The sequence below is a fragment of the Camarhynchus parvulus genome, chromosome 1A (genome assembly GCF_901933205.1).
Source record: "Camarhynchus parvulus chromosome 1A, STF_HiC, whole genome shotgun sequence".
In the NCBI taxonomy this organism is placed as follows: domain Eukaryota; kingdom Metazoa; phylum Chordata; class Aves; order Passeriformes; family Thraupidae; genus Camarhynchus; species Camarhynchus parvulus.
This window is the reverse complement of record NC_044586.1, coordinates 35,740,660-35,768,127: the sequence shown is the minus strand read 5'-3', so window position 1 is coordinate 35,768,127 and position 27,468 is coordinate 35,740,660. Positions and strand designations below refer to the sequence as shown.

The 27,468-nt window shown below is 37.0% G+C and overlaps 1 protein-coding gene across 1 annotated transcript in view; it reads left to right on the top strand.

The window, feature by feature from the left end:
- Positions 1-27,468, top strand: part of CNOT2 (CCR4-NOT transcription complex subunit 2) — an 85,733-nt gene that overhangs the window by 33,726 nt on the left and 24,539 nt on the right. The window contains exon 2 of the mRNA XM_030960798.1: positions 16,811-16,933. Within this exon, the coding sequence (XP_030816658.1) occupies positions 16,823-16,933 (111 nt within the window). The 5' untranslated portion in view covers positions 16,811-16,822. The remainder of the gene's footprint in view (positions 1-16,810; positions 16,934-27,468) is intronic.

Below are 27,468 nucleotides of genomic sequence, written 5' to 3'. Positions count from 1 at the left end.
CCAGTAGTGCTTGACACACATGCAGGTACCAGGGTAGGAGGAATACAGACTAGTAGAGCTTGAGAGCCCCATGGGATGTGATTCAGCTTATTTAAATTTGGACTAGATCTGATACTTCATGAAGCAGTACTAGACAGACTTGTTTTGAAAAACTGGATCCACAGATGAAAAGTCATTCATTTATTGAGAGTGATCTTCAGCTTTGTTCTGTCTGAAGCATTAAAATGAGCATTTGCCTTGTAAAAGAAACCTTCTTTGGTTGAGTACTTCTCTATCCATGTTCTCTCTCATTTCCAATCTAGCATTTTTTATACCAAGGAATTTTACAGAAGCCTGTTATCCAAGAGTGTATGTTTTGCTTCCTTTAAAAGTTGGTACTTTAGAACACGTCTTAGAACGGAGGGATGCTTTTGTAAGAACGTTTTCAGATGTAGATTTTTGTTTGTATTAAATCTTTTGTTGATTTGAACAGGAATGAGAAAGTTGTATTTCAGAGCCCCTGATTCAGAGATATGTTTGTCCCTATGAACATGTATTGGAAGAGGGAGCAAACTGTAAAGTTCTACTTTATGTTAAAGTGCAAGGCCACTTATAAAATTTAGTAATGTTTTTGTAAAGGGATTGGAAAATTGCTGTAGAGAACCACATGCATACTTTGCTCTTGATGAGAAGAAATTCAGAAACATCAATACAGAGTAGAAGATCAGATAAGTATTAAAAGTCACAAAGCTCCCAGAGGGGCTCCTGTCTTTCTCCTAACTAGGCTAAGTCACAGCTTTTCTTCCTTGTTTGTTGGATCACTATAAATAATTGATATTTGAAATAATTTTTCCTCTGAAATTTACCAACATTTTAAGAAAGAAGGCTGTTAAACTGGAAAACAATAACAAAAGGAGAAAATTAGAACTAACCAAGGGTGCACTTTCTAGAAAACAAAAAATTCTTCATTTCAGTCTTTTGTCAATTAATCTGACTATAGACTTCACAGGAATCCCAGAGAAATGAATACACAAAGGATTCAGAGAATACTTTCAGAGTGCACAAAGCCATAGTATAGAGGAAGTCTTCATGGAATTAATTTTTCATGAATAACCTGAAATGTAGAAACTTTTTAAAAGACAGTAAAAATGTAAGTCCTTTTTAAAAGAAAATTTATAGCTCCTTAATTTTATCTGCTTAACTAGGGCTATGCATGCCCAAAGTAGCTATCTAAGCATTTAATCTAAAGTTTAGCAAATTTATCTTTATTAACAAAAAAAGGCTCTTCAGATCATGCATCTTTTCTCTGTATGCTCTTCATGGCTTGCTGACAGATTGCTTTCCTTTAGTGTTTTTGAATAATTACTTAACAGGCATTGGTCAATATTTTGTTCTTTTCAATTGAAAATTTAGACTGGGGGTTAATGTTTGGTGTTATGTGAGAAGCATACAGGGTGACAATAGTTAAGATCTTCCAGCACCCGTGGATTTATTAGGGCTTTGTTGTCATTTTTTCCCAGTGAAAAGGCAGTTGAGCAAATAAACCAGGTGCTGGGTGCCGGCTGACACCCTGTGCTGGAGAAATGGAGTGATGCATGTGGTTGCTCCCCTCATCTGTGCTCTTGCTCCTGTCCCAGACGTTTCTGTACTTGCTGTAGGGATGGTTGGACAGGGTATTGTAGCAAATCCTGTGTGAAATTCAGTGTAACCTACCAGAAGTAAATCGGTGGTACTTCAGTTGCTACTTGTGTTTGCAGCTTGTCAGCAGCAGCCCTTGTGGAGCCGGCATGATGGAAAAACTTAGGATAGCAACTTCATTGGTCACCCTAGTTCAATTTTACCATCACAGACAATCTTGCTTAATAGTGTTTTCCATCATACAAAAATTCATCCTTTTGATAAAGTGAATGTGGACAACAGAGTCCTTGCCTTGATCTTCTGATACAGTTTCTTGGCTGTTAAGATACTGTAAATGGAGGCTGTGGCTATTACATTGTCCCACCTGCTATGGCATAGTGTAACCATGGCTGTAACCGCACAGCTGGGCCAAGAACACAGCTGGCTGAAAACTTAAGGAGCCAGCCCGGAGCAGGACTGTGACAGTAGACTTCACTGCTGTGAAACTATGCCTTGTGAAAATTGTGCTCTGTGATGATTCCCACTGTAGTAAATCTTCCATTATGAAACACAAAATCTTTGTATTGAAAGCCTTAGTATAAAAATTATATTCTTAATGTAAGAATTGTCCACTAAATGTATAGAAGGTTTCCCTCTGTCACCTCAAAATCCAAAAAGCTTGCTTATCATTAAAATTTTGTAGTTGCAGCCTGTAGTAGATGGTGGTTATGTGTTTGTATTCCTCCTTCCCTGTAACTGATTTATTGTCACTTTTAAACTAATTTTAAAGTATCCTAAATAACCTTATTCTCAAAAAATGTTTTGAGAGTTAAGTGAATGGCATTCTACCAGCTATCTGTAGCATATCTGGTTTTCCTTGTTCTACTTTTAAAGCTTTTGTTAGGTGTTTAATTTATTGAATCATCTAGACTTTTCTTTGCAGTTGCGTAAAATAATTCATGTTAGTACTTTTGAAGTAGTAGATCCTCCTTTCCGGCAATCTCCAGTATTGGAAGCAGTTGGTTTGTGTGCATTACAATTTGTTAGATAGCTGTCTAAGTTCAGATTCTTTTTAAAAAATGATGTGTTTGTGACTGTTTCTTTTTCTGCATTTCAATTAGATGTGGGTGATATAGTCTTGTCAAGGTTTTTTTTTTTATTAATCAGCAAAAAGCTTTTGATGTGTGATATATATCCAGTCACTATGTGAAATAGATGTTTTTGGCTCTTTTATGCTACCTGTATACGTTAATAACATTGCCATTTCTGAACTAGTTTGAAGATAAATTCTGGTCAGAGCTAGGAAAACATACTTTTTTGTGTGTGGCTAGGTTTGGGGAGTTACAGATTGTGCACTGTGCTTGCTCTATAGGCTGTTCATTTGTGCTGCCTCTGGGAACATTATTCTTCATAGCAAATAAGCATTTGGGTAAGTTCCCTTTTAAAAAGCAGGGAAGGGTTAACAAAAGCTGCAAGGAATATATTTAACAGAAAAAACTTATGACACCACAGAGATACATAAACAATTTTTTAAATAATGACAGTATTGAAGGAGATCAAACACAAAGAATACTTCAATATTTGTAAACGCTTTCGACATTCGCAGTTTTTGAGAGCTAGTTAGTGTACACTTCAGTCACTTAAAGAGAGCTGCAGTGTCTGGGTGGTATTTTGTTTAAATTAAGAATAACTATAAACTTATGCAACATGTAGCTGCCTCCAGTTATCCGGTATATAGGTCCATGATGAAATGTATCACCCTCCATATTCTTGCCAGCCTGATGCTAAGAGAAAGACATATTCATGACTTTACTGTATTCATTTAGATTTTGAAAATATTGTAAAGAAATTAGTTTTTATCTTTCCTGACTAAGATTTATATCTGGAACATTTTTTTTTTTTAATCTTCTAAGATTCTGCTTCAAAATTTTGGAGGCCAGGGAGGGCAGGAAAGGGATTGTATCACTCAAGAAGCAAGAACTTCTTTCAGGACTTGGCTGACTCTGAGTATACTTCAAAGAATTTGGCATCAGATCGTGGTGTAGTGATTTAAATCTTCTGCTTTCTCCATCTGCAATACTGGTAAAATATGTTGAGACGAAAATTCATTTGAGTGTTTTGCTATTGCTAGTTTAGATGAAAGTGAAGTAATGCTGCTGGTCAGGATAACTTGGATAACTTCTGAATTTTGTGAAATCAGAACTAGGAACTCTTGAGTAAAGTGTATACATTAGCTGAAGATTGAGATGTCACAATTTCGGTTAAAGTACTCTTCTTTTTTTAATGGGAATGAGACCAGAATAATGGAAAGCAGTGCCCTGTTGGTTGTTTTACCAGGCTGTTGAGGCACTAAATGTTGCTGTTCTGTTTTGGAACTCTGTATACAGCTGCTGTCTCAGAAACTGTGAGGAAGGTATGAGATGGAGGGGGCCATCCCATGTCTGGGGCTTGGGCCAGGTCTCAGCAACATTTGCAGTCTGAGGTTAGACTGCCAATTTGAGATAGCTCTGTTTTAAAATGTTGTGGCGTAAAGTCTGTCCATTCCAAGAAGAATTGCTTTTAATTTAAAACTGGTGTGTTATTTCAGTTTCTGATATTTGAACAAAGTTTACAGCATGAAGCCAGATTTTTGCAATATGGAAATCTGACTAAAGTCCGTGTGCATAGAGAGGGTGCATAGCTTGTCTGATTCAATTTTTGATAGCTTTAATGGACAACAGAGTGATTGGAGAGGTTGAAATTAAACACGTGCAAGATTAATACAGTGGAAAGACACGATAGGTGCGTTTACCACTTCCTTAATTCTACTTGTTGATTGCATTTGTGATAGTGTTGTAGGGAGCTCAGTCTATGTATGATTTATCTTTTCCACTGTGGAGTAGTATCAAATAATAAAAGTTATGAGGAATTGCGGTTCAGAAATGTAAAGTCTTAAATAATTCCGGTACTTTTCCATTATCTTTTTTAAAAGATCAGCAAATTCTTTTTAAGACTGGTTTGGCCTTGTACCTCAGATATGATGTGAAAACATTCAAAGTTGTTTTGTCATGCTTTATTTTATGTCTGAACCTGGTGTAGCTGTAATCACAACATGGCCTGGCTGTGTAATCAGAAGGTTACAAGAAACAGGCCCTGGAATATTTAGGAAGCATCTGAAGAGTTTCATTTAATAAAAAGCACAGTAAATAAATAACCAGAGGGTAAAAGTTTGTAATTTTGACTTGGATTTTTTCATTTGCCCTGAAGAGTCACAGACTCGTACATATGTTTTAGGAGGACACTCCAAAAACCCATAATGAATTTAACTTCAACATGTCTGTGCTCCTGGGAAGTGTTTCTGCTTTTGCAGACCATAACATTAGTCTGGAGAAGGAGAGTCACTGAGAGGCAAGTATGCTGCCAGGAGGTTGTGGCAGCTCATAAATACTTCTTTTCCTTCAAGTATTCAGTATATTAAACATACTTAATGTTTTGAATTTTCCAGTTGTATTTTAACGTAAGACAAGATGTTTGATGTGCTGTGTGTGCAGAATAAATTTTTTGGCCACAAATATTCTCAGCTATTTCTATTTTTAAAATACCTCCAGGAGGTAAAAAAAAAAAAGCCCAAGCCAAAGGGAGGCCTGTATTTCTTAAAATTCAACTTAAATTAAAAGTACTGTTATTACCTCTTTCTTGAGGTGCTTCAAAGAAATGGTTAGCAGCTTACATTAAATACTGTATGTATGAATGTACTGATAGAAGATAAAAAGTAGCGGCTCTCTTATTCAGTTAAGATTTATCTACCTTGTGCTCCCTGTACAAAAAGCCCTCCCACACCCAAAGCCACCAACAATACACCTTCCCCCACCCCTCACCTTGGCAGAAGCTGGAGTAGAAATGGGTCTGTAGTAGTACTGATTTATTTAATGCCAACAAACTCCATCAGAGTAATGAAAGAAAAAAATATTCTGTTCTTACTCTATTAATTATGCTGCACATCTCACTGTACATTGCTTAACTGCAGGAAATGCTCAGGAAACCAGGGCTTATTTAAAATACAGTATTTTAGATTAACCAAACATGAAAGTTTTGACTCTGTCCAGGAAGAAATAGGAAGGCAGTGCAGCTGTCATAAGAAGTTAGTGGAACTGGTTGGTGCTGTGCTAAAAAAAAAAAAGAAGATAACTTCAGTATTCCTGGAAAGAGGAACATTTTTGTGGAAATGTCCCAGCTGGAGCAATGGTTGCTCTTTTAGCTGAAGCACAGATGCAGAAATCTAGCCTCCTGGCTGAAAGTATCAGCTGAAAGCAAATAGAAGGGTCAAAGGAGCCCTGTTCTTTAATTTTTAATACTTTATTCTTCTCATACAATAAATAAGATTTGGCATGATGAAAACACCTAAATCGTGTGATTATGCACCAATATTGAATTAACACTTCAGAGTTTGTTTTTTCCATTTGGTTTACAAGTTTCATCCACATGTCTGATGCATAGTGCAAAAGTTTTTAAACAGTAAATTAACCAACAGAAAACAGTGTCCAGTGAACAGATGCAGAATACTTAATAGATATTGTGACACTCATCGTCTATTAAGACTTAATATTTTGTAGGAATACAGATCTAGAAAGCTTATTAATGGGCATTTTTGGTTTCAACTGATTTGGGTGTGTAGGAAGTGTTAAATATTGCTTGAACTGTATGTAAGGTAGTGACTATAGAGATAGCTGGAGGCACTTTGCAGATGAAACTCTGTCAGCTTGACTTAGGTGTCCTGTAAGGGACTACAGCAAGGTTAAGAGAAATGGGAAAAAACCACTTTTGCAGCAATAGAGCAGGCATGTGGTAATGGTAGTGTGGTAAAATACTTGCTCACTGACAAGCATATCAACCCTGTCCTTGTAACCATCTTCCCTTGCCTGTGAGGCACAGCTGACCTTCATATTTCCAGCTCATCCACTCCCATCCCTGTGCTACCACCTCCTGCCCTGACAGTGTCCTTGATGCAGGCCATTTTCACTTTTGATCCCTTGAAGGGATACAGCCTCCCTAAAATCTGAGAGTGTTGTTTCCTCTTTCCTCGCCACTAGCTTTCCTTGTAAAAATTTCTGATTTAGCAGATTCTGATTTCAGCGTAAATGTTTGCGTGTTAATCCACCAGGGGTTTTCTTTTGTTTTGATAGCTTCTTAGCGGATTCATCAACATAAAAGGTTTTTGAGCTGCTCCTTATAGTGGAACCTTTGTATCATTTCTTTGATACTGGAAGCAGTTACCTCTGCTTCAGAAGTCAGACTATAGTGCTGGCTTGGAGTAGATGAAGGTCTGGTTTGTTTTCCAGTTTAAGCTGTGTTGATCCATTTGTGCATAGTCTGAGTTGTCTGTTGTTTGTGGAAAATATTTTTGAGCAGCTGTGAACGATACCAAACATCTTAGGTGGCAAAGTGTGTCATGCTGATATCCAAGCTGTAGCAGTTGATAGAGAAAAAATACTTCAGCACTGCAGCTCTCTTAACTGTGAAGCTGGAGTCCAAAGTACTTAATCTTACTTAGTTAACTTGTTATAATGGCTATTAAAAAGTCTTTTTTTTTTTAATACGTGATGACTGTTACATACCAGTGATGAGGAAAAAAGTCTTAAAAGTGTTTTTCTTCTCCCAGAACTGTTCTGAGCTTTTTATCAGAAGTCGTACTGTATTTCTTTGTATTTTTGAACATATTTGACCTGTCTGGGGATTCAGTGAGTTAAGATGCTAGAATTCCAAACTTGGCTTATGGCCTGTCTGATTATCACTTAACCTGCTTAGCTCCCTTCACAGCAGTGCATTTATGTCCTTTAAGAATCTTTGCTCTGCTACGTGCCCCTACACATGTCACAAAACATGTATTGAACAACTGCCCTGTTTCAGTGCATTCTAGCAGAGGGGGAGTACTTACCTGAAGAGAGGACCACTACTCTGAGGTCAGATGGTATATCCTTGTTAAAATCCCATTTTCTGTTGCCAGTACAAGATGGAACAAAGTTTTTGAGACACAAGCTTCTTACTCCCTCTATATTCTTTGCCTCATCTGGCATCCCTCTGAATTTTCAGCTGAAGTTACTTATAACCAGTTCTATGACTTACTTCATACAGAAAGGAGTTTTTAGAGTAGGAAGTGCAAACTTCTTTGAACTATTGGCTTTGGTCACAATTTCCTTTTTTGCTTCCATGAGAAATTTATAGAATCTGTCACATTTGTAAGTAATTCAGAACAATGTGCGTGTGCCTAGTGTAATTTTACTTTATGGGTTGATTTCTCTAGTTACCTTACCCTTTCAGCTTTCAGACTGCACATGCATCATGTGAGTTTGGCCATATGCACAGTTGTCTGCAACAGAATTTTGCTGAACACAGAAGTTGCATGTTTATCAGTTTGCTCTGAGGATCACAGTGTTTTAAGAAAATGCCACATTCCAACTTCTTTCTCTGGGGCCTGGAGGAAATGGTAGGATTTTGTTGTATCTGAAGAACTTAATATATTAGGGATTTTCTGATCTTCTAAAGCTGGGCTTTAGATGATTGTATATGCTCTATTAAGGAGGTCTCCAGAGGGTATCTGAGTAGATCTAGAATTTCTAATTGGGTGAATTGTCTTTTCATTTCTTTTTTAAAAGAATGTGCCACAAAGCAACAAAAAAGGCAAGTCCGGGTATGAAACTGGAAATAAAATTCAAATAGATGAACTTACTGAATAAGAGGTTATCTTATTCTGATTTGTTACAAAAGGAAAATTACTGAAAAAGAACTAAACTTCTTGTGTCAACAGTGAAATACTTAGAAGCACTAATGCAGCTCATATGGCAAACTGCAATATTTTTCAATTACAAAATCAATTTTTAGTTTAAACTGCAAGTAGTTTTCAACCACTGTGTTTCTGAATTACATAATGGGATGAGTCAAAGGTTATCAAGCAAAAGAAGGTAGGAAGGTGCCATTCTGATACCTGCCAATGTCAGTTTTTTATTATGGCTGAGATGTAGTGGTTGAGAGGGACTCACGAAATAAATTTCTGAGGAGCCAGGAGAAGTGTCACTGCAGTAATAAGTTTATTATGAGGGTATTTGATGACATTTCATTATCTTTCTGAAATGGAATTTTGATGTTTTCTGCTTATTTATTTACAGACTTCACAGCTGAATTTCTCCTAAGATTCACCCATTCCTACATTAACCAAGTACCAGTTTTTATAGGACAGGTTTATTTTTATAATAATATCAGACAAGTAGTCATTGTTCCCAATGGTCAAGGCCATGGTTTAAGGAATATTGTCAAGAAAATACAGCTGTGTATTTTACAGTGTGTTACCCACACACATGCTGTATTACACACAGTGTGTGTGTGTGGGTGTGCAGATGTGTGCAGTAGTCAGGACTTGTGATTTCATTGCCATGTTTGCAGAGGAGACACATTCCTCCTTCTCAGGTCATATCATTGACTAAGGTGGAATGCATGTGGCATCATCCTGATTTCTCCCCAAACTGCTCTAGATGGAGTGCGAGTTTGTTTGCCCTTGTCACTTCTGCAAATCTGTTGCTGACTTTCTTGTATTTGAAAATACAAGAAAGGCAGCAACAGATTTGCAGAAGTGTATGTGTTTGTATGTGTTTGGATTTCATTTGAATGGTGTATCAGAAGATTATTTTCCCTATGAGTATAACTCATTGATCAAACCCATAAAAGGCATCCAGCTTAAAGAGAAGTCATATCCCAAACTACTGTTGGTTGCTAATATATTTCAAGTGTTGTGTCTGTACCAGGAGGAGAACCTGCAAGACTTTTTCCCAGGATGGACATGGTGTCAACCATGTTACAAGACAAAATGGAGTTTCTTATACTCAAAATTTTCCAGTTCAGCTTTAGTAATTTCAATGTTGATTTATTCTTATTCCTATTCCTCCTGTGCTATTTCAGGAGTGTTTTAAAATGTTTATTTTGTAAGAGTTAAAGATGATTAACAACAGTTAGCATGTTGATCTTATTCAGGAGAATTTCTGTGGCTTCTTTGATGTTAGGGACTGCCATTTCTTGGATATAGTTTGTATGCAGCATAGATTCACAGTTTTAGTGTAGCTTTTGAAAGCATTATTATGCTTCATAGAATACTTGTAAAACTTCACCTTGTAGATGATTGCTCCTGAGAATATGAGTGGAGGGTAGTCTAAAATCATAACTGTATGTCCTTTATTTTTTTGATGCTCAAAATATTTGTTTGGAGTTCCTGCATTTAGGTTGCTGAGCATCTTGTCTGTCATAGTTACTTTTTGGGAGGAAAGACTATGCAGTGTTTTAAGGATATCATTTGTATCTACAACTACTCAGACTTGACCTGTGTAAGTCTGTAATTGCTTTTGTTTTCTACAGTGCTGTGTGAATTTGGAAAACAATCGATTTATCATGTGACAAGTACCTGGGGTTTATTCTAAAACCTATCCGACTTAAAAGTTTTTTGACAGATTTCTCTCTCATGTTGTGATTGTCTTTTAGTCTTCTATGTTAGAGATTGAAACTTGAAGACTGACATAACTTAAAAAAATATGAAGCCAGTTGTTAAAGATCACGGAATCATTAGGGTTGGAAGACGCTTTAGAAACCATCTAGACCAACCCCCTGCCAAGGCAGAGTCACACAGAAACAAAACATGAACAAAATACCTATTATACTGTTGTATTTTTACAATGGGTAAGAATACAATGTCTTTTAACTGTGCCAGTATTAAGCTAATCAAAGAAAAAAAAACCTTTTTAACACAAAGGGAAATACAGTGAAATACTCTGTTTGCCATGATGATGTTGTTTTGGTACTACAAAGTTGTTGTTTGTTATCATAGCATAATCATACAGTGTTCTGGTAGAGGTTCTTATTCACCTTGAAGAAGTGGACAAACTGCGATTATGAAATGAGAAAACAAAGGATCTCAGCTTCTGGTTTTGTTTAGTCTTTTTTGTAGAAAATGAAATCTATTTCTAGTGTACTTTTCATATATTTTTTTTAATAGCTTTAACTTATCGGTAAAGGTTTGAGATTTGAAAGATTTTTTGCATTTAGCAACTTGGTAATAAATATTCTATTGTATATCAGTTCCACTTCAGGTTAAATAGGAATTCTCTTTGGCGAGAAATAGGACCATAAACTGTAGTAATTTTTACTATAAATTTAATTTATGCTAGCAAACCAACTGATGGAATTCCAGATTCTGTATTTTGACTTAAATTGCACGATCATTTTGTGTTTCATGTGATTTTTGATAGACATTTTGAGAGTCTCTTATTTCTCACTAAAAGGCTCATTAAGGGTCACTTTTGTAGATCCTTCCCATGTGTAGGTATGTCATCTTCTGTGAAAACAGTGATTTGTGACAGACAAGAAATACAGTAAATTATTGTCTTTGTTTATTAATACCTAGGCAGCAACATCAGCAGCAATAGTAGATAATTGGGTAGAAGCTCTGTAACATCAAACTGAGATTACAACTTTTAATTGCTTCCATGTAATGATAGTGTGCCTGTTGACAAACACTGTAGTCACTGGAGAGGAAGGAAAGGGAAGATACTGCTAGAATTCCTAAAAGGGTTTATCTTTTTTTTTCCAACTTGTATTACTGTGTATAGTTTTAATCTCACAAAGATGATGAGTTTCGTCAGTTGTAATTCAATGTTGGTTTTTTTACTCTATGGAAAATTAAAAGTATTCATTCTCCTGTGAGATTTTATAGTATCATCTTAGTTTAGATTTGGCTATGTTAATGGCATGAGTGAGCACTCCTTAGGTACTGCCTATAGTAATATGGCAAAACAAAAAATATAATTAGTTTTCATTTTTTAATAATTTGCTTCAGGATGTTAAACTAACATCAATACACAATCATAGAACTGCTTTATAAGTAAATTTTTAGGATTTTCTTGCAGCTTAAGACAAAATTTTTAGTAGTTTTTCATAAAAATTCAGTTTCACTAAGATATTTCTCAGTTATTGGTGAGACATTTTTGTGTGCTGAATTATGCTATACTGCAGTATTCCTCCCAATTTAAAATATTTCTCTTTATATGTTCTTTAAAATAACTACTGATTGTTGTTTTGGGTTATTTTCTCAGTTGAAGTATAAAGGTCAATGACCACAGCAAACTGGTTATTAGATCCTTCAAGTTCATAAGATTTGTACAGTGCTTCTAGTTCTCCTGTTGTTAGGAAATGTTCCACAGAAGAATTTAAAAGTCTTACCAGGTTTCTGACTGCATTTTGCTTGATGAACATTAGCTTGAAGTTGTGAGTTCTAAACATAGAATCATAGAATGGCCTAGACTGGAAAGGGCCTTAAAGATTATCTGTTTCCAGACCCCTGCCATGGCAGAGATACTTTCCATTAGACCAGGTTGCTCACAGCCCCATCCAGCCTGAAAACTGGGGATGGCGCATCTGCAACTTCTCTGGGCAGCCTGTGCCAGTGCCTCATTACCCTCACAGTAAGGAATTTCTTCCTAACATTAACCTAAACCTACTTGCTGTCAGTTTAAAATAATTTCCTTCTTGTCCTGTCAGTACATGATCCATATTTTGTGTAGGCTCCCTTCAGGTACTGGAAGGCCACAATTAAAGTACCCTCAAAAATTCTCTTTTCCAGGCTAAATAATCTCATTTCTCTCTGCCTTTCCTCACAGGAGAGGTGCTCCATCCCCTCAATCATCTTGGTGGCCCCTGTGGATTCATTCTATTAGGGTGATGTCCTTCCCATGCTGGGAACCCCAGAGGTGGATGTAGCTCTCCAGGTGAGGTCTCACCAGAGCAGAGCAGAGGGACAGAGTCCCCTCCCTCACCCTGCTGGCCACACTGCTTTGGATAGCCAAGATCCAGTTGGTGTTCTGGTCGTTGAGTGCACACTGCTGGCACATGTCCAGCCTCTCATTCACCAACACACCGAAGTCCTTTTGGCAGGGCTGGTCTCGATCTGTTCATCCCCCAGCCTCTGTTGATACCAAGGGTTGCCCTGAGCCAGGTGCAGCTCATGCTTTGAAAGAAGCACATGTGTTCACTTCATCAGAAGTGGACAATGTGGTTTGTGGCCATGTATTAGGTTAGTTCTCTTAACTCCATCCTAATATGTAGCTCCTTCCCTTTCTTTCCTCTGTCACCTTGAATATTTTCTAATAATATTTTGCATGGGACTACCAGTGGGAGTTGTAAGTACTTTTGCAACATTATGCTAAAGAATGAATTGACCTAAGTGCACCATTTTTACATTTTTAATGAATGGTTACATTGCTAGTGTGTCTTGTGCCACGGAGAACTGAGTTCCCGCAGTAGAAAAGAAAGAGTACTTAGAGGATTAGGAGAGGGGAAGCATGACATTAGTCTGAGAGACAAGAATTCTGTGTGTAATAAAATTGTCATGCAGTTGGCATACCACTTCTGTGAGATTGTGTTGGCGTGTGTATATGGATATATATGAAAGAGGAACTGAAATATAAGGGCTGATTTCTACCTCTCTTCACCTCACCAATTTAGACCCTGTACCTGAACGTCAAAAACCTCAGGTCACTGTTCATTTCCAAAGGGTTTAAGATCTATTTGTAAGGGCTTCATGAACTCTGCTGTATTTACTTTCATAGCTGATTGGGCAGCAATCTGTCAGTCTGTGTATGAGGTTTCTCAGTGGCTTCTTGTCCTAGGAAATAAGCAACTAAGTTTCATCTGCAGATCTGTCTGCATTTGGCACAGACCCAGTTATTCTCACACCTTCTTACAAAGAGTACCACAACAGTGTTTTTCCAGTATCTGTGCATATGCTTGTATTATGAGTGACTAATGAGCGTGTTAGTGAATCCTGGAATAAGTTAACATGGATTGGAAGGTGCCTGCTGCTAACCTGGCAACGGTATGACACTGTCATTGCATAAACCTGCTGTAATATAAAAGTCTGCATGGGGACAAGTGCTCTGATTCAGAAGTCTGCCAGTCACCGTCACCAGTGACTACTGGGGAGTAGGTAAATTGGCTGCTGGTTTTAGCTTCAGAATGAGCACAAAGTAAGCAACCTGGCTACAGCAGCTGCAGTTTAAGTCTCTAATCCCAGGTCCTGCTCTTTCTGTTACTGGTTTTTAGCAGCTTGCCTCGTGTTACTGTGCTGTTAGTTTTGTGACAGGGCTGGATAGTGGTGTGAATTGTACCACCACATTTCTCTGTTGTTGATCTGTGCTGTGGTTCACCCTAAGAACAGGAGACAGCTCTTTCTAGTGCAGTGGAATCATGTTAGGGGTGCCTAACGTGAATCCTTTAGGTGGTTGCCAGAATGCCTTCCACTGCCTGTACCACTTCCCTCAGTGGGAGTTTGGACAGCTTGAACACTGCATGCGACTGCTTCGCTTGGCAGCTTTGAGCAACACAAAATCACATACAAAAATGCTGTTGTGAGCAAGTGTCGGCAAAAAGTCTTCAAAGGTCTTCAGGGTACTTGGGTGCAGTGATACAGCTGGGTAGCAGACAGGAGCACTGCAGGCTCCTCAGCCTTCCCCTCTTCCCCTACAGCTGCAGCCTGCTGTGTTTTCTCTGGAGTTCATCAGCACAGTTCTGTTAGGTGTCATGTAGAAATATGGATTTCCAATAAAAAATGAATATTTATCTAATTATTAGAAGTTTTCTTCATTTTCTTTCTTTATAACCATGCCCTTGTCAGACTCCATATTAACATCACTGTACTTCATCAGTCTTCAGGGAATAGTCTTGATTAGTTTTTTGGGCCGCTGTCATTTATGATTTTCAGTATAGAAAATAATATTTTAGAAAGTTTGAATTTAGTGGGGAATTTAAAATATCTTTCAACTTTTCAGTAGAAAGACTACATTTGGACATACTTTCTTGGAGCAGCTATAGCCATATATTTTGAGAGGTCTGACCCACTGGCTTAGAGATCTTTACAGTACATACGTAGCCAGCCACGTGTAAACCTTTGAAGAAATAAGATCAAAATCTGCTGGGTCAAAGACAATAGTTTTTCCCCCTTATATAGCTCCTGTATTGTAGCTCAGGGTTTCTTATTACATTAGTACAGTACCACATATGCATCAGGGACTTGCTTTCTATCACAATTCAGTTGTTATTCTGATGATGTATCACAAGAGAAGGTTATGTGGCAAAAAAATAATCCTTTACTTATCCCAGGTAATGTTAAAGGAGTACCAAAGAATTCTTTGGAACTTGTGTAAAGCTGCTTTTCTGCTTCTCAAGAGCAGTAGTTGGGGGAGACTCCAGCTTCTCTTCTCTATTGCTGAAGATAGCTTTGCCAAAGCATTTCACTATCCTTTTTACTGCAGTTAAAGGCAACTGCTCATCTCTCTGCACTTTACTCAGGCAGAGCAAAGGACAAGATAATCCCCTTAGCCTGTTAAATGCTCCATCCCATCTGGTAGGTGATAATTGCATTGTAACGGGATTAACACAGTGGGATATGCTTACAGTGTAATGAAAGCTTCACTATAAGTGTGAAAGTCAGCTGATTGCATTCTAGCACGTGGGGACCTTATATTTGCACATGTTTTGTAAAAAACATAAAAGACAAGTTTAATCTGGGGAAGGTATATAGTACCTTTACATGCCATCCTTCACATATTTGTAACAGATTTTACATTTGTTCTGGAATATCAGTAGTCTGAATATCTGAAATCCTCTTGTAGGAGTAGTGCAGTAGACTCTTGTTTAGCCAAATGTTTTGAGATCATTCCGTGGAGTATAGCTGTATTAAATGCATCCCAGGTGTTGACTACTGTTAATCAAAAGTACTACGACTTTGAAACCATGGGGTTTAATTGTTACCAGTCTAGGAACAGCCATGTTATTTAAATACTGCTTGGAAATCTTCATCAGTAAAGGTGAAATTTGAATAAGCCATACTGTGAGGAATATCACAGTAATTTTGTGTCAGCAGGGATTTCTGTCAAGAGGATTTCTGGCTGAAAGTAACTCTTCTTGAAGCCAACCAAAATAAATATTTTGAAATTTCAGTTTCAAGCCTGAGCCTAAGGTAATGCAGACTGACTGTTTTTTTTGTAAAAAAAAAATCAGTTTGAAATCCTGTGTTTTTTAAGTTTATCTAATGCTATAGTGAAGATAGTAAATTTTAAGGTTCAGAGCATTTCATAAGCGAGCTTTACCTTAGCTTCCTTACCTTTCGAGATTATAAAGATCCTTGTGAAGATAAGTTCTGTAGGGCAGTAGCTCAGGGTTGATTATCACCCTGTTGGATTGCAGTCTCTCCAGTCTCCCCATATGGTACAAGAAACTGGGAAGTTGCTCTGTGCTGACCTGTATGTGCCACTAGGCTGGTTTGAACATTAACCTGGGTGGTTAAAGCAGGGCTTGGTTAGCGCACGCTGTACTGGGCCAGAGCTTCCTAGTCAGGTGATCAAATGAAAGGTAGAGAAGTACACACTGTGCAGAAGATGCTTTAGTGACATTGTGTGGCCTTGCTGCAGGATTGAATTTTATAATAAATTGAGGTTCTGTGACCAGCTGTGTGGCTGCTGTTTTCTCTGGCTTCCATTTCCTGACTTAGCAGCACTATGTGCATGCGCGATTCTGGGAGTAAGGGTGAAATAAAATCTAGTGGGTTTTTGTGGGCTGCCTGCAGTAACTTTGCCAATCTGTGATGAGGTTGTTGAGTGTGGTTAAGCTCATCTTCTCTTACTTATCATGGATCTGAGTGGGGTCAAGTTGAAAGCTGGTTTTCCAAGTTCTGGCGATGAGATATGGAAGATTTCACCGATCTTTCTTTTTTTCTTCTCTCTTTTATTTTTGTTATTTCTTTTAAGGTCACCGAGTTCTAAAGAATATTCTTAATTATTTCCTTTTAGGGTGAATGTTTACCTGAGGAGAGAAAAACTAGGGAAGTTTGCTCTTTTAGTTTTTGACATGTTGTAATTTTAAGTAAGCTTGAGTGTAAAATAAGCGTAACAACACTCTTCCAAAAAATGAAAATATGTCTCCTTTCCCCACCCCAGTTGTTTCTGGAATATGAGTTTGTCACATGAAAATCCCTCTTGAAAGCTCCATTATACTGGCAATATATGAAAAGTGTTTTTAAGAGGAATTTTCAGATATTTAGAAATGGGTTTTAACCATCCTTCTATAGATATATATTTAAAATATATACCAACTATGTAACAAACCAAATAATATATGGTGTATAATACATCTTCTTCTTATTTAGGTGACAAACAGCATGTTTGGTGCTTCAAGGAAGAAGTTTGTAGAGGGGGTTGATGGTGACTACCATGATGAGAACATGTACTACAGCCAATCATCGATGTTCCCACATCGGTCAGAAAAAGATGTAAGTTGAATAAGCCTATTTTTTCTCCTATCAGTACTGAGATAGTTTCAATATGTGAAATGTATGTGAGGAAGGTCTTCATTTAGCTTTAAGCTGTACATTTCCAGTGGCAGGTGCTTTAATTTCAGTGAATTTATTCATGTAAACTTCAGCCATATGCTTGCCAGTGTTGTTTTGTTTTGGTTTTTTTTTTTTCATCTTGAAGCATTGTGTTTGTAACTTAAATTGAGTTATTGATTACATCTTTGCTACTGTGCAGGGTCTTCAGGTTTTTTGTTGTGGTTTTGCGTTTTACATCTTCAGCCATTTTTAGTTTCTGATGAAAATGCTTTGTGCAATTTGTTTGCTGAAGTAATCTAAGTTACAGGTATTTCTCCTATTTGGAATGCCACACAGTTACAAAACTAGCAATTCCTAAACATTTTTTCCCCTTATTAATGATGAATTGTATGTTAGAACTGCACTGACATTACTGAAGCTCTGCTGCTTCTTACCAAAGATAAATATATTAGGCAGTAAAGTATGTCACTTTTACATGGAGTGGCATGAAGAAATACATGGAGGACTTGGAAGTGTGACTTGAAGTTCATTTCACCTGCAGGTCAGTAATATAATCTCATGGCAGGCTTGTATTTGATATGTGTAGGCAACACATTCTTCCTAATTAGAAAAAAACAACAATTCCATTCAAATTTTTAAAAAGGTGAAAATGCTTCAAGTCTGCTTCCACGACTGTCTAGAAATATGGTTAATAGCAGTTGTGAACATAGTCTTGATAGACCTTGGCCTGTGTCAACAGAAGCATTTCCTACAGACTCTTAGCTGAATTTTAATTTAGATTTTCAAAGAGGAGGAAATAGGTTTAGAGAGTAGAAGGCCTTTTCAGACAAAATGAAACAAAAAAAAAAGCATAAATGCAGCTTTCCAATTCAGTTTCATAAATTGATAAGAGCCAGCAAAGGATTAAAATTTAGTACAGTGTAAACAAAACTAAATGGGCTGCTCTTTTCTCTTTATATTGATTACACATGTACATGTACCACAGATGCAGATAGGCACAGTGGCATATTAATGATGTGGGATATGCATCCTTTCTGTGGTCACCGAGAGGTGCAGCTAGCACTCAAAAACAATAGAATTTCTCCAAAGTGATTTTGGTACATTAAATCCCTACTTTTAGATTTGATGCACTGAGGGTAAAATCATTATGGTGTAGTAAGAAAGATAGTGAGATAAATGCTATGCTGCACAGCATACACAGTGAAAGCTGATGACTTGGCACATTGTTGACACAGTGAATGAATGTTTTAGTTGCCTACTTTTTCTGTAGGTAGAGTTGCAGAAGTGGATCTTAGAATGGCACTTCAAGAGGAGGAAGGTGGGTGTTCCATACACCAGGAATGACAAATGACAGATCTTGAAGGCCTGTGGGAGAAGTGGCCATAATGGGGCATAGAAGCCTGTAGTTGGCAGAAGAGTGATGTCATTCCAACAGGAAATAAAAGAGTGGATTTGCAAAAGCTTTTTAAAATTTTATTTCTAAATTATTTTAAGGTTCCCTGAGTCCTGTAGCTTAACTGTTGACCATTACAACTTTCTGCGTTTATGCTTAGGAAATTTTAAACTGTTACATGCTATTCTGACTTTTTTTATAAGTTTATAAAAATAAATTTATGGCAGTAATATTGACTGTACACCTTTGATCACTCAGGTATAGCTAAATGCATACTGTGTATTACATGTTCCATTTGCTCTTTCACTTGGCTCACAGTAGATAAGGAGAGTTGAAAAGGTTGTTACATTCTCTTAGTATCCAACTTCTTGTGCAGCTTTGTAAACCTTTGCCTCTTGAAAATAACCATGTTTTCAAATAGTCTTTCAACTAGAAATCAGCTAAAACTGTTGTATATGAAAGTAAAATAAATATATTGACTCTGTATTGACAGGCTAAAATAAAATTGCTCAGAAGTTTTTCCAAGTAAGCTAATAAAGACTAATGTTCAAAACCTAGATCCAGTTTTATGAACACCTGGGGGGAAAATTCCAGCATTCTAGATCTTGAAGCACTTTGAATCTTTCTGTCTTCACATCTACTATGGGAATAAAATAAAGGCAGGAGAAATATCAGGGAAAGAAGCAAATTACTCTTATATTATCTAAACAAGGTGCAAATTTACTCCCGTTTGAGTTATTCCTCCTTTTTCATTTTCAGCTCCATTTATGTCTTTACTGAAAACAGATACAATTAATGTTTGCAGGCTTTTGCAACTGACCTATAAAAAATTACTGAAATGTAATTTTTTTCTCTCCAGTGTATGATATGTACATATGAATGCAGAGTCCTTCATTTATGCTTCATTTATTTTCTAGAGTTCTTCCAACTGAAATAGAATGGTTTTGGTGGAAGCTTCTGTGAATGGACTCCCTAAATTCTGTTTTTCAGCAAGGGCTAAAGCTTGTTTAATATTTGCCCTTATACTGGATATAGCTAGGTGTTTTAGTTTTCTTTTTGTTGAAGTTTTAGTGATTCGGATCATGAAAGTTGCTGCATTCCAAGGAACTGTTGCTGCTTGTGTGTATGTATACTCAAAGCTGGGGAGTATAGGAATGGGGGAACATAGGGAATGGTGAAATCCTCCTAAAATTTACAGTAAAGGCTATTACTGCAAGCATATTTGTATAAACTTCAAAACTTACTTCTCACTTTATTTTTACAGTAAAGTCAAGCTAAATCCTGTCCTAAATTTCAAATATTTTTGACATGGGGAAAGAACTAGCAGCAAATAATTTTGGACATGTTACTTTTATTTCAGCCTCAGTGTAGCTAAGAGATAAAAGTTTTCTTTTAATTTACCTATTCTTTCACTAGAGAAAGCAGTTGTAAATAAACAGGACTAATACGGTAGTTGAAATGGAAAAGTTGCCTGTTACTCACATGCACAAGTGCTTCCAAGATCATACAGATACTGATTGGATAAGTTATTTTAGGCCCACAATTATGGTTCCTTAGATGAGATTACATCTTGTTCAAGCCATCTTAGGGTTTGGTTTTTTTTTTACTGAATAAGTTGCTTTGACTTGAATCATCACATGCTTGCTGAGCTAAGTAGGGGAGAGAAACAGTATATGCATGAATGCTCTGTCTGTGAATCTTTCTGCACTTGGTCAGTGCATTATAAGCAGGTCAGTAATCCTTTGGGAAATAAATTAGGTGTTTTACAGTACTTACAGAACAAAGAACAGGTTAAGAAAATAGTGTAACTTTTTGCTGGCAACAGGTGGGATCCTTTTAATATAAATTGATAAGATGATGCACTGGGCACCCACAAAACAATTGCAGAGCTTACTTGTTGCTAATTTCACAAACTTAATTGAGCTGTCTGTGCACTCAGCAAAATAATTTTCAGGACATGGATACATGTATTTTTATTTGAATAAAGAGATAGTGGTAGAAATTGGTAACTCATGGTGCTCATGTATTTCTGAAACTACAGTTATTAAATGAACAAAACAAAAATGCAGATGAGCTTTGAGAAAAGATTGGACCAATTCAGTCTGAACTTCTTTGATTTCTCATGTATGAGAATGTAAGAAGGGCTCCACAAGGTTTGACCAGTCTAGACCAACCCAGTGAAAATGTGTACTTGAGAGTGTAAGATAAGGTCGTCTTCTGTTGTTTTGTAGCCATAAATCTGACAGTAGACACACACGCATTTTAATAAAGGTCTATCCAATTGGAAAACTTAGGAGATTTTTTCAATTAATATTTTTTTTCAAATCTTGGCCCAGACCTTCACTGTTCATTTTCTTTTCCAGTTGCTCAACAGATAGTAAAATGCTTGCAGTGAGGTAGTAGTAATACTTCTGCTTTGTGTTTTTAATTGTAGCAGGTGAGATTTAGCTTGAAGATTAGATTTGTCTCACTGCGTTTATGTAACTCCCTAGCACTAGGATGTCCCCAGATTCGGATATTGTGTACAGAAAAATGGGTTGTTGATTCTGGGAGCCTGCTTTCCAGAGGTTTCTTCCATCCTGAGCTGAAGCATGTCTGTGGTGGATGAAATTCAGGGGTCCCTCTGTCATGAGACAGTCGCACGAAGGCAGATGTCAGTGGTGCTGATACAACAAAGGGTGGTCAAAGGCCTTTTATTGTGATTCTATTAAACTGATTTATGGAACCTTTACTTTTACTGAGTTTTGAAATACTTGGCCTTATAAGGAGGTGGTACTTTTACAAGAGAGAAAACCCTGAAAATTTAGCTTGCCATTATGATTGAGATCCAGAATCCTGCTAAGTTTTGGAAACTAAGTGTGTAAGAGTTTAGTCAGTTTTCTGGACTACTTTGACTTTAAGGCTGCTGAAGCTCATTGATCCAGATGAATTGCTGACTTTTTAATACTATTATTTCAGGATTCTGAGGAAATCTATGGTATCGTGTTTCCTAAGGTATCTTTCTTGCCTTAGTCATAATTTTACTTCAGATGCTTCATATGGAGTTGTATGTGTTTAACAATTCCCATGAAACCCCCTTGTGTCAGGAGCAGTTGTAGCATTCACACTAATGCTGGTTGGCTGAGTAGAGATACTGTACGTTAACCTAACTTGTAAATGTCTGAATTGTTTTGATCCATTTGTGGAGGGAGAAAAAACCCTTAAGTTTATTTTGAGACAGAAGTAGATGAATGTCTTAATTATAAATGGCAAATGAATATTTTCACATACATTACTTTGCATGTAAACATCCTTGTAGATTTGGCTGAATAGTGAGGGTTTGCCCTGCTTCCTTTGTGAAACACGTGACTTAGGCTTTGCTCTTTGAAGTGTGAGTTACAAAGCAACAAGAGTTACTTTTCACCTTCCAGAAGAGTGATTAAACATTCCTTGCATATATTACTGAGTACACAATAATGTTAAAAAAAAAACCAGCCAAACAACGAACAAAAGGAAAAACCAAAAACAAACAAACAAAACCCCCTAATGGAAACAAACAAGCTTTAAATGTATGAAAATTGCAATGCAATTGATAGTGGCAAAAGTCGCAAAATAGTTGGAAGGATTGGCAGGGAATGAGATTAGTAACAATTGCAGGAGCTTTGTGTTTTAATGCAGTTCCCTTTCAGAGCCTATCATCATTCTGCCTATACTGTGCATTTTCTTAAGAAAGTTATACAGTATGCTGAAAGAACAAAAAGTTTCAAATACAAAATGTACCCTTTACTGTGTCACCTATGAATTTGTACATGAATGGATTTATCAAATAAGACAATACATCATAAACTAATTTTTCTTAGAGACAAAAGTGTGTTTTTATACTATTTCACACAGTGTGCAAATATGTGTGAAAAATATATATCCAAATGTAAGTTAGTTCACATCCCTTTACAATTTGGAATTATGTCACAAGGAAATTAATTTTACTGTTGATGACTGTAGTATAATTTTCATTATGATTCTGTTTGTATTTAGGCTTTTTATAGAATAATTGAATGACTGTGGTAGGTGTTCTGTACTTTCCTGTTTTTCATCTTAGCTTCATCTAGAAGCTTTATTTTACTGCATCTCCACTTCACAATGTATAATAATTTTTATATGTCAGCTCTAGCTTTTGAAGTGATGCCTTTAACTAGATTAATTCCATGCATAAAATCATGTGCATTTTCTAGAAGAGGAAGGTTATGGTTTCTTACCCAATAACTGAGTTCATTGAACATGCTGTTTTGTTATATTGATGGTTTATGAGCTCAGTGGTGGGCATTTTGGTTTTGTTTTTTTGTATGCAGCTGGTTATTTAATTCGCGTTAAATATTTGCTTTGTTGTCCTACTTCTCAATTGCTTTGGCATTTTTTATAGCATCTTTCAATGAGCTTTCAGTAGTCATTTGGCTCATTGATAAACTGTGCTATCAGACAATGTCTCTGCACAGGGAGAATTTGTTTTTACTTGGGTAGCCATGTTAACCTCACAGTAATAATGTCATTGTCATTCAAAAGCAACATCTTGCCTCTACGATCTTGAGATATTGCTGCCATCAGAAGTGTGGTCCTACCTCCTTGTGCTCTCCAAGTGCTGCTGGAGGCAGGAGATCACAACCAACCAGAAATATTATGAAATATGAAAGACTGAATAAAATTTCATTTATTTTACATTTATTTTTTCATTTCATTTTTAAATTTCATTTTACAGTATTGTATTTGAGTTTATATTTCATAAAATATTTACAATAGTAATAATTTTCACTGGCAGATAATAACCTGTATTTATATATGTGTACAAGGTTTTCATTGGTTTATGATACTGAGATTTGGAAATACTTCCTTGTAATATGGGACTGTTGAGTACTGTATTAGAAGGTGGCATAAAGAGGAAGACTAATAACACTACTAAAAAACTGCCAGAGTCTAGTATTTTTATCTGTTGTTAGTTGACTTGTTTTACTACTGATTTTTACATCAGTATAACGATAACACTTTCTTCTTTTGAGGCTGTGGGTCAGATGTTGTTGTTAAATAGTGCAGCACAGATGGCAGATACCAGAAATAAAGTAGTGTAAATACAAAATTATGCTGATGTTTGCATCTGTGAGAATCCCATAATTTATCAGGCCAGATACTTCTCACAGACTTGCTTATTCTAACACATTTTGCTTCTAGGAGTTGACTTTGTAGTGCTAAATCAATATATTTTTGCTTCATGTTTAAGAAGGTAGCTTTGGGCTGTAACTACGTACTGTAGCAGCCTTCACAGAATTGCTTTACCAAGTTTTCTCGGTGCCACCCTGCTGACATGTACTACCATGGCAGTGATGGTGGCAGGCAGCTGTCTCCAGGCTGAGCTGGGGCTTTGCTTAGGGGCAGCAGGATGCTGCAGGGCATGGAGAGGCAGGAGCCCATTCAGCCAGTGCTGCTGCAGGGCCTCCTCCCACCACCCCTCTGCTCCTGTGTTCTGCACCCTCCTAAGAGGGTTGTAAAGTGCAGTGTTGTCTTCACAGTTCTGGTAAATTTAAGCATTTCTTGGTGCTGTGTTTTTTTAGATCTGTTGACAATCTCAAATGAATTTACTGCAGTAAACTGATCAAGAGTAATGAAAGCAGTTACAGAAAAATCTCTCAGCACTAGGGATTGGGAATTGTCTGAGAGGCCCTTGCAGCTTACTGGTTCTTGGTGTGGACCAGTTCAGCAAAATTGGGCATAATTGATCTGCTTGGATCATCAGTTGGTTTGAGTTTAGATGCATAAACTTCCACAATCAAAATTGTGCACTGTTTGAGACTTGTGAGTAAAATGATGTCCATGTCGTGAGTGTCATGAACTCAGTCTTTCAGCCTTGCCAGTACTGAGTGTTGGTCTTTCCTGTATCCTGGCAAAATAAAGTGCAGCCTTCATGTTACACAAGGTCTTTTTTGCTAAGTAGTCCCCCTGTCACATGGGAGAGGCAAGTCATAGGCCTCCTCTGTCTTGTAAAAACAACATTGGGAAAGCTAATAGAAAAAAAAATCTGCCTAGTTTAGTGATCCAACTTTGGAATAGAAGCAGAAATCCCATGCTGGGTTTTGTGGCTGTTAACCACTGACAAATTGATTTAGGTAGTTGCAACTTTAATTCTGAGTGGTTTTTCCCTAAGATTGTAACATAATTGGGTAAAACTTAATAGGTCTTAGCAACTGGAAGAGGCTTTAGTTACCTTAAGGCTTAGTCTGTTTTGGTTTTTATTAAGGTTATGACTTTTGGCTGTTGTAGACAAAAAGAAATTCAAGTGACTTCCAGTCACAGTTGCAAGTATGCACTTAGAGAGTTGTTATATATTGTGTTGTGTAGCAAGTAGCCCAGTCAGATGAAATAATGATTGCAAAATGCCAGAAGAAATGTTTTTAGTACTACTAATACCATTCATCTTGAATCTTCATTATCTTTGCTGGACCAAGCTTGAGTAGACTATTATAGTGACTCAGAGGCTTTGAATGCAAGTCAAGGTTCTGGTAACAGAGGTTAAGGTTTTGCTGAATTTAATTTTTGTTGCTGGTCTAAATTGTACGTAAATAATAAAAAACCAAGACAATTTTAAACTGATCGTTACTTAGATATGACTGAAAAAGATGTTTAATAAAGTAGAGATGAAATGAGATATCTGTGCAGCATATTCCTGGTCCATAAGATTTGAGAAATGCTGCATTTAATCTGCCTGGAACAGATCCACAGGATTTTTTATTGATTTATTTCTTGAGGCTTGTTATCTTTGATGTTCCAAATATGTTACAACATTAAATTATCAGACTTACTGAATTCAACACTTGGCCTTTATTATGATTTTCTATAAAGGTTTCTCTACAAGTCATTTTGCAATTAACTTTTCATGTAAAAGTAAGTGGCACAATAGATGTGACCTACTTTGCAATGTTTCAAAAGAAGATCCTTTTTCTAATAAGCAGTGTTCAATATAAATATTCTTTGCTACTGCTTTTAATTGGATTTTAAAAATCAAGTAGGACTCATTGTGCAAGAGGTGGGATTCTTTTTTCTCTCTTTAAAGTAATCTGTTGCCTCTTAGGGGTTTTCTAATTATTGGGGTTTTTTACCCCAAGTTAACATTATAAATGAAAGACTTTATGCTGAGGTCTGTACCATCTTCTGCTTATTACATCATATGCCACCACAGCAATTTTTTAATTCCCTGAGCAGCTGTGCTTATGGGATATTGCTTTTTGGCTTAACTGTTTTGCTTATCTGTCCCAAAGCTGGTAGTACTTTTTGACTCATGTTTCTAGCTCAGTGTCTGGTGTGTTGACTTTCATTTTTGAACTTGTGTGCCTTTATCAGTGTCTCAGAAGGTGTCTTATGACTTTCAGCCTCTCATTTTTTCCCATAGAATAACAATTTTTCACACCTTCAAATACATGCTAGGATTTTCCAACTTGTCAAACTTGAATGTTGTTTTTTTAACCTCATCATTTCACTTTGTCTTTCCTTTCTTAAAAACTACTGTGTCAGCTTGTTTTATCAGCGTTTAGTGAACATCAATTTGTTAGCTTGGGGTGGTAGGGAAAGTGTGCTTTTGAAATCTTGTCTCCCAAGTGTCCCTACTTCAGCATGCTCTGGTTTGTGTTGCAGAGCAATATTAGTGTGAGTGAATTTTATTCCTTCTGAATGAAAACAGGTTGGAAGAGATGCTGCAGCACTGCACCAGACATGTACCACTCACTAATGGACATCTAGTCCATGGCGTTTAGTTTAGGAAAGCATATAGCAGCTGGTAGGCCCCCAGAACCAACTTTTTTTTTTTTTTTACAAATGTTTTATTTCCCTCCGTCTGCATCACTTGATTTCCCTCCGTCTGCATCACTTGCTGATGCAGATATGGCCTGTGAACCTGGTTACATGAGTGCTGAGCTGAAGCCACTGGGTGTTACTCAAAGTGGGTTTTTGTTCACAGTGAGTTCTTCACTGAGAAAGATCTTACTTGTCTTGCTATTTCAAACCTCTTTGTATGTGTGCATGTTTGTTCCTGTAGTTGCTTACTGTCAAATAGCTGCACTTTGTTCTCAGTATGTGTAAAATGTATGCTGAGTTAGGTTCTGATATATTTTGTGATGGTCTACGGTGATTGCCTGCTGTAATTTCTTTTATCATATCTTCTGTATATATGCAAAAAAACCCCATAAATACTTTGTGACTTACAGATATGAATGCTACTTTTGATACATAGTGACTTACCATGCCTGTCTTCTTTCTCATTTCTACCATCTGGATTTGGCCCCAGTATAGACAGCTAGGAGATTTGGTTTATAAGGTTTGTTTGAATTTTACATCTGCCTAGATGATGTCAACAAAGCAATTTGAGGTTTATCACATGAAAGTTATTTTGATTTGAATTCTTTACTCTCAAGCTGGAAACTCTAGAAGTTGCCTTATGTCTAAGAATCCAGACATTTCTTTCCTTGAAACCATCCTGAAATTTAGTCCAAGTCCAGACTAATTCACTAAACAAGCAGTTCTTTGCCCATGTGTTACTAAATGGAAGTGGCATGTTCTGTTGTGGACAGAGGGATTAGGTCAGCTAGTAATTTAGTGCTACAGGGGGACAGTCAGCTATACCTAGTGTTGGTGAACAGCTAATCAGCAAAAGCAAGGATGGATGTTCCAGTATTTAACTTCCCTTAAGATTACAAAGGGTTTTTTTTGTTTCTCAAAATTAATAATACTTTACATTTCTTTGGAAGCATGGAGAACAGTTTATTCTTGTCCTCTTAGAACAACTGCTGGAAATCTGATGTCAAGTGCCTACATTAGTTGCCTTCTTTCTTGGTAATACGTGATTTCTCTAAAGTGGGCGTGGTAGAGCAGGAAATGTTGCTTCTGACATTTATAGGTCCTGTTCTTACCTGTGTACAAGCATGAAGCCAGCTCTTAGGGTAATATACTATAATTTTAACATTAGAGTCTAACCTGAAGTTCATATCTGTTCATATATACCTGCTGCTACCTAGCCAATCATATTGTGAATGACGATATGAATCTCTCCTTTGTTGAGCAGGAAAGG